The sequence below is a fragment of the Lottia gigantea genome (assembly GCF_000327385.1).
Source record: "Lottia gigantea unplaced genomic scaffold LOTGIsca_4, whole genome shotgun sequence".
Lineage (NCBI taxonomy): Eukaryota > Metazoa > Mollusca > Gastropoda > Lottiidae > Lottia > Lottia gigantea.
The window spans coordinates 635,969-644,900 of record NW_008709379.1 but is presented as its reverse complement, the minus strand read 5'-3'; the positions used below and the strand labels follow the sequence as shown (position 1 = coordinate 644,900).

Sequence of the window (8,932 nt, the reverse complement as noted above, 5' to 3'; positions counted from 1 at the left end):
AATAAGGTTCATCCTTGAGTGATTACTAACACTCACCAAGTTTCGTTAAAATCCATCAAGAATTGTCCCTTCTAGGGTTACAAGCTAAAAATTGAACGCGTTTTCAAGAACAAGGGCAATAACTTATAATTAATATTTTTCGATTCTTCTGATTTTCAATAGGGTTCATCCTTGGGTGATTACAAACACTCACACAAAGTTTCGTCAAAATCCGTCAAGAATTGTGTCTTGTAGAGTGTTTACGAGCAATTGTGGACGGACGGACATGGGTGACGGCAATATACGCCTTCCAATTCATGTATAAAAACACACAAATATATACAGTAAGCGGTAAATTAGAAGCATTTCCCATATCTCTTGCTGAAAGGGACAGATTCGCCATTTTCGGGCTTGATTTCGGTCTTGAATATATGTAAATTGTCTTCAGAATTACTAGAAATGTACGAAAATCGTATAATTCGTAAAAAATCAAACTGGGAATTTCTTTTCAATATGAGTCTCGAGAAAAGACGAGTCGTCATTTTAACTTTTGATAATTTTGGACACACATGATTTTGAAGGCTCAAATTTCGACGGTGAGCTGTGAAAACTATAACTGATTAACTCGGCTAAAAATGAATCCTTTTTTTTTTTAAAAAAAATGATGAAGCTGTCCCTATAATACAAGTTTGACAGTACACTGAAAATAATATTATACAATTCTGATTTGCCATAAATAGTCAAAGTAATAAACATCATATTCGGCTTATACAACCCACGAACCTCATAACATCGAAATGACCTTTAGAAACAAAGGAGTGCATCATGTGCATCAGGCTCAATTTAGACTTAAAATTTGATTAGCAATTCATCACACAAATTTTAGTTTTCGCTAATCAAATTATCTAAGGTTATGATAAACAATTTGTCTGTTGCAAGCACTTATCAACAATAAGGTTAAAGTTATGACAACTGTTACAAGCAGTATGGTTAGGTGAAGTATTATCTTGTGTAGACATAATAGAAATTTAGACGATTTCTTGTGAATCCGGAGTTTTTAACTGGGGAGTTGGAGAAACATTGGTTTGATGTATTTCTGGGGAATCTTTATTTGATGAGGAGCTGGGTGATTTTTCTCCATCATCATCTAGTGACGGCCATTGAGTTGGTTGTTCTGATTTATTCAATCTTTCGTTCAATGCTTTTAATGCCACTTGCCTGGAAAATACAAAATATCTCCGATTTAGTAAGTAAAGCAGACAGGCTCTAAAAAAATTAGAGGAAACGGAAAATATCAGCCACTGGTTATGTGTCAATGCCGGTAACAGGGGTCACCTCCTCCTGAAACTTAAGAGATTTTACCATTTCAATACATAGAAATCTTCTAACAGAGCAATCAATTTGATGAAACGCATATGTGTATCATTTTACTTCCAAACATTCTCAAATATCAACAGAAGAAATCTACACCAACCACAACATATGAAAACAAGCAACCTCAATCAAACTTCATCAGTCAAACAAAATTTTAAGCTTTCCAGGCAAGGTAATATACGCCCAGTAACAATTACCAATATCTTAAATACAACTATGATATAAACATATAAAATACTCAGTCACACTTCTATTTGAAATAAAAATATTAAAATATAAAACATATGCTTGCAAGTATCGCAAGCGAATACGCCCACCAAAGCCAAATGTGAACTGTAAAACAATCGTAGCCTGTAGAGTGAGCACGAGCCAAAAAAGCAAAAAAAAAAAACGAACGCGAAATCTCTCAAAAAAAATCATCAGATCATCACCAAATCCAATAGTGTACATCTTCATAATGATACTGACACAGATACAAAACATAAAATAATCCATGGAGAATTGTAGCCTGTAGAGTGGGCACGAGGTAAATGTAAACGGACGGACCGACAGACAGGGGCAACTAAAAATATACGCCCATACTTACGTGTGGGCATATAAAAATATGAACATGACAAAATGTCTGTCAACAAAATCTGAACAGATAGCCCGGGAGGTGATCATTTAAACTAAACAATCTATAGTCACGTTGTTCCACTCGGATGTACACTTGGTATTACTTTTTGTTTTATTTCCGACAAAGGTAATGATAAATCTATTAACACAAAATCTAAAACATTTGAGAGCATTAAGAGTGTCAAAAGCTGATTTTTGTTATCCACTAATTACTGAGATTAAATATAGGTTTTTCCTTATCTCATTCCTTACATGGCTGGCCTTGCTACATCCTCATTCATTACCGTGCTGGTCTTGATACATCCTCGTTCATTACTGGACTGGTCTTGATATAACCTCATTCATTACTTGGCTGTAATAGTTGCATGTATATTACCAACATCAAGTACAAGTACTATATAGTTGCATGTATATTACCAACATCAAGTACCAGTACTGTATAGTTACATGTATATTACCAACATCAAGTACAAGTAATGTATATTTGCATGTTTATTACTAATATCAAGCACCAGTACTGTATAGTTGCATGTATATTACCAATATCAAGCACCAGTACTATGTAGTTGCATGTATATTACCACTATCATGTACAAGTACTGTATAGTTGCATGTATATTACCAACATCAAGCACCAGTACTGTATAGTTGCATGTATATTACCAAAATCAAGTACTTCTACTTGAAATGAAAATATAAAAAAACAAACAAAATGTCAACAATATCTGAACAAACTGATAGGCCCAGGTGCTGACCATTCAGTCTAGAGTCATATTGGTGCACTTAGCTGTACACCTGGTATAATCTTTGTTTTTTTCTGGAAAAGGTGTTGAAAGATTTATTCACACAAAATTTATATAAGATTTAAAGGAAAAGTTTATTACAAATTTAAGTAAATATGTATGAAAACAACAAATCAAGTACCAGAGCTGTTTCATATTTAAATTCATGTTACCAAAATCAAGTACCAGAACTGTTTTATGTTTGAATTCATGTTACAAAAATCAAGTACCAGAAATGTTTTATATTTAAATGCATGTTACCAAAATCAAGTACCAGAACTGTATTATATTTGAATGCATGTTACCAAAATCAAGTACCAGAACTGTATTATATTTAAATTCATGTTACCAAAATTAAGTACCAGAAATGTTTTATCTTTGAATTCATGTTACCAAAATAAATTACCAGAACAGTATTATATTTAAATTCATGTTACCAAAATCAAGTACCAGACCTGTTTTATATTTGAATTCATGTTACCAAAATCAAGTACCAGAACTGTTTTATGTTTGAATTCATGTTACAAAAATCAAGTACCAGAAATGTTTTATATTTAAATGCATGTTACCAAAATCAAGTACCAGAACTGTATTATATTTGAATGCATGTTACCAAAATCAAGTACCAGAACTGTATTATATTTAAATTCATGTTACCAAAATTAAGTACCAGAAATGTTTTATGTTTGAATTCATGTTACCAAAATCAAGTACCAGACCTGTTTTATATTTGAATTCATGTTACCAAAATCAAGTACCAGAACTGTATTATATTTGAATGCATGTTACCAAAATCAAGTACCAGAACTGTATTATATTTAAATTCATGTTACCAAAATTAAGTACCAGAACTGTTTAATATTTTAATTCATGTTACCAAAATCAAGTACCAGACCTGTTTTATATTTGAATTCATGTTACCAAAATCAAGTACCAGAACTGTATTATATTTAAATTCATGTTACCAAAATCAAGTACCAGAACTGTTTTATGTTTGAATTCATGTTACCAAAATCAAGTACCAGAACTGTATTATATTTGACTGCATGTTACCAAAATCAAGTACCAGAACTGTATTATATTTAAATTCATGTTACCAAAATCAAGTACCAGAAATGTTTTATATATGAATTCATGTTACCAAAATCAAGTACCAGAACTGTATTATATTTAAATTCATGTTACCAAAATCAAGTACCAGAACTGTATCATATTTGAATTCATGTTACCAAAATCAAGTACCAGAACTGTATTATATTTGAATTCATGTTACCAAAATCAAGTACCACAACTGTTTTATATTTGAATTCATGTTACCAAAATCAAGTACCAGAACTGTTTTATATTTGAATTCATGTTACCAAAATCAAGTACCAGAACTGTTTAATATTTTAATTCATGTTACCAAAATCAAGTACCAGAACTGTTTTATATTTGAATGCATGTTACCAAAATCAAGTACCAGAACTGTATTATATTTAAATTCATGTTACCAAAATCAAGTACCAGACCTGTTTTATATTTGAATGCATGTTACCAAAATCAAGTACCAGAACTGTATTATATTTAAATTCTTGTTACCAAAATCAAGTACCAGAACTGTTTTATATATGAATTCATGTTACCAAAATCAAGTACCAGAACTGTTTTATATTTAAATTCATGTTACCAAAATCAAGTACCAGACCTGTTTTATATTTGAATGCATGTTACCAAAATCAAGTACCAGAACTGTATTATATTTAAATTCTTGTTACCAAAATCAAGTACCAGAACTGTTTTATATATGAATTCATGTTACCAAAATCAAGTACCAGAACTGTTTTATATTTAAATTCATGTTACCAAAATCAAGTACCAGAACTGTATTATATTTAAATTCTTGTTACCAAAATCAAGTACCAGAACTGTTTTATATATGAATTCATGTTACCAAAATCAAGTACCACATCTGTATTATATTTAAATTCATGTTACCAAAATCAAGTACCAGAACTGTATTATATTTAAATTCATGTTACCAAAATCAAGTACCACAACTGTATTATATTTGAATGTATATTAATTGATATTGATAATTTCAACTGAAAATCGGCTCAATAAAAGTTGTTACACTTTGTGTGATTAAGCAAGACTTCGGACATACAAAATAAATAGTCTGTTTTACAGGCCTTTTTTTTCAAAAATAAGGGCAAGAGGGTGAATTTATAGAGGGATAAGAATGCTTAAAGTTTGACAGTAAGGTGTAAATTGACAGTAGGGTGTAAATTGGTAGTACTGATTAGCTAAATAGCTAAACAATTCCAGTTTCTGAAAGGCATGATAAAATCGATTGTGAAAGTGGCTCTTTAAAGTTGTTTTTTTTTATTGATCTTGGACAAATCATGCTTATTGTTAGATCAAATGATAATGAAATATCCAAAAATATCTACCACTTCTGACAATGATGCACTTCTAGTAGACTGTCTGGTTTTGGTCCAACGTATGCAGAACTGGAATAATTAACAAGATTAATGTTTTTATAGTGAACTTAAAATATGTCAACAATTTGTTTAATTGTGCTTCCTTCAGCAAACTAATGCATCTTCCAATGTTTAATTGTCAAAATCAACATCACTTTTAAGTGATATAAAAAGAACCATGACTTAAATCTAGAAAAAACGTGTTCCAAAGAACTTCCGGTTTTACAAAAATAACTCAAGGAAAATAACTCTATTTTACACATTATTTTGGGTGGGCGCAAGCATAACCACGGTTCATTCAGCACTTTGCCTCAAAAATTCATAGACTTTTCAAGGACTCTCGGTTTTGAAATTCAATGACTTTTCAAGGATATTAGTCTGACATAATACACATGTACCTAACTTCTGAACTGTGAAATCAATAAAGACAGTAAATGGAGTTAATCTGTTCTTTGCCTGAAGATGTGTGTGTATTTGCAAATCATCAGGACGTTTTGTCTCCATAACGTGTATATGTGTTGGCAAGTACTGGTGGTGCTGACAAAAATGGGTAGTTATAGCCTAGTTCTTAAAACCAATAAAATTTCTGCTTTCATGGCAGCATTACCAGCAGTGTGACACGTAACTTGTCACATCGCTACTTGACCTACTTTGAAGAGGATTTTTTAATTGGTAGGGATTGTCACCGCCACCAACATTTGAAGACACTGCCATCATCTGTCCTTCCATTGACTTCATCAAACTGACGTGTTTTTCACTACTCATGTGAGATTTCACAGATGCTTGTCCCATTTTTGCAAGGTTTATAGTTTTGTTACAAATTGAACAGAGAGCATGGTTTCGGTTATCTTTAACCTCCATTTACTAAATTCACTCATTTGTAACCACGATCGGTTAAAAGTACATCTTCCGGACATAGCAATAAACTTAGATTAGAACAATGGCGGTGATCAAGATGTACATGTTATTAAGGAGACCATTTTCAAGTGGGCCCAGCTCTGAAATATTACTTTTTTTCAAACAGGTCATTCTGCCAAATTAGCGAAAAAAATAACTAAAATTCGCATATAATTGGGAATTGATCAAATACAGTGAAAATTAAAAGCATGTTATTAATTCAAGTTGATAGACATCGCGAAACGTGAACTTTTAAGTTATATATAGTAACATAATAATCACTGACTCGATCACCATGGTGTGTCCGCGTATTAAATTGTTAAAAATATACACATTTGCAATTTGACTCAACTCAAAATTCAAGGACTTTTCAAGAGAAATTGAGTTTTTTATGGTGTTTTCAAAGACTTTTTTTTAAATCAAGGTATTTCAAGGCAACAGACGTAATTAAAGGGTTTTTCAAGGCTGTACGAACCCTGATAACTTATCAATTACTTAAATATATCAATAAATAGATTTGGAGTCAGGGTATTTGACTGGAGCGCACAGGGCCTGTAAATCAGACTATTTATTTTGGATGGCCTTAGCCGTTTTAATGAAAGGGAATGATGTCCATCGACCTGAAAAAAAAGTATTAGATTAAAAAAATGGATCATGGTATACCTCCTTCTCTCAGCATCTTGTGGGTCTGTACCAGGCAAACTGATAGTTAAAGTAGTAGGTGAACTGACATCATAGCGTCTCTGGGGTTTCTTACATATCTTCAGTTTTACCAGACCCAGAAATATTGTGTTGGCTAATATACCCACTATAGGCTGTAACTGACTTGGAAAAAAACTGAAAAATATAATTGTAAATGGCTAGATATATATTCTCAGACAAATATATTTGCTCACACCTAAGGAAGCAAAGCAGAGATATTGTATAATCTAAATTAAAAACACAAACAGTCCATTTCTTTAATGTAGATAACTGTATAGTACTAATTGAAATTATAAGCTTCAATGCTTATATGTTAAGGACTGCTCATTTCGATGTGCAAACTTCAATGATGCCTGTCCTGTTAGGACCGAATGTCAAATATTAAGGGTGTTGTAATACATGTCTAATACTTCAAAGTTTAAACTCAACAAATTTTTATTGATTTGATTTCAATATTGTCTGATAAAAACACAGGCTGTTACAGCCATTAAATGGCTATATTGACTATAGATGAACTGTAAGTCACAAGGGCAAATACCCATGGGCTATACAAACTCTGTGTTAAGTTTATACAGTCACCCATTAACAATATATTTTCATATTCAGCTTTATGTGACCCACCTCAGGTACAAAACATTCTTGGGCCTACCAGAGTTCATTTTGTAAACAAATCAAAGCATCAACCCTAGTGGCCTCTCTAAGCTGCATAACTACATGACATATACCAGACTGCTATAACAAGGGACATCACATTAAGTTAATGTCATACACTTGGAGACAAAATACTTGGAAATCATTGCATTTTGGCAATGGTCAAGGTATAACAAACTTCGTCTTTTATCTTGACTACAATAGCCATTGTTCTTGTATCACAGCAATTTGTAAATGCAGTGATTTGATTGGATTGTACACTAGCAACTACAGCCAATCAGATGGGGTAAATGATGTTTTATCTTATTCAATCTGTGTGGAAGGGATAAGGGACTAGGGTCAGACATTACCTTCCAAAGCTAAAGTTATCTGCCATGTCTCCACGGTTACCATTACTATGTTTCTGGTAAAATCTTAAATAAATCCAGCTAACGACGATTCCCCAACCGAATAGATATGGATATGCACTGTCCAGTAGACCAATCAAACGTAGAGTTACTGCAGTCACTAATAACAACAAGGGAATGTGGGTATTCCGTAACTTTCCAAACGGTGACGTAAACAAGATATGATCAGGCATTACTTGTTTAACTGCTACGGAAAAAGCAGCTATAAATCCAGCCAGTCCATATATATGAGTGTCAAACAAGTAGTCTGCATTTTTAGTAATAAAATACTCAAATAAATAACAAAAAGACGTTAACAACCCAACACTCACATTTACAATAGAAAAGAAAATCAACATGTCCAGTGCCCCCCATAATGGTTCTAAAAGTTTCCCACACAAAACAACCACTGCAATGTCTATCAAAACGTCCCAAAAATGAAATTCTATGAAGGCATAGGTGATAAGGGAGTAAAATCGAAAATTTGGAGGAATAACATAGCCAGGTGTAATGGTTATGTACGGAACGGCCGATGTAATGAACGTGAGCAAATAGCCGACGGTCACCGTAGCCGCAACAAACTTCACTACAACGCTACTGTTGCCAACTGCAGCAGAAAACTGCTCTTTAACGAATCTAATTTTATTATTTGCCATGGAGGTGGCCATCTTGCATCTTGACGAAAACAATAATGACGTGAAAACTGGGTAGCGGAAATAGTTTCATTGCATTTGATAAATGGAGTTGCTTCCCTTACACGATAAAGTTGCACCTACCGTCGAAACAGCCACATTATAATCTGAACCAAACATTAACTCATATAACTCAATCTCAACATTTTGATTTTCATTGTACAAATTGTCTCTAAAACAATTAATCACGACGGGCTAGAGTCAAATTTATAATTGTAAATTCATATTCATCTTGCTGTAAAATTTTAGACTATATTCAATGTATTTTTTCAAATTACTTGAAAACACCTTGTTTTATCGAAATTGCAAGAACCATAGATGATTGACGATATATCGGTGAATCGATGTATCGCGATACATGCCAAAATACATTTATTGTTTCATGAGGTCGT

The 8,932-nt window shown here is 32.7% G+C and overlaps 1 protein-coding gene across 1 annotated transcript; it reads right to left on the bottom strand.

The window, feature by feature from the left end:
• Nucleotides 1–1,007: 1,007 nt before the first annotated feature.
• On the bottom strand, nucleotides 1,008–8,504 carry LOTGIDRAFT_105656 (hypothetical protein; the record flags this gene model as incomplete). The annotated part of the gene is made up of 3 exons (XM_009059618.1): nucleotides 1,008–1,197; nucleotides 6,773–6,946; nucleotides 7,813–8,504. 3 exons carry the CDS (start codon nucleotides 8,502–8,504, stop codon nucleotides 1,008–1,010), a joined length of 1,056 nt encoding a protein of 351 aa, XP_009057866.1.
• Between the last annotated feature and the right edge of the window lie 428 nt (nucleotides 8,505–8,932).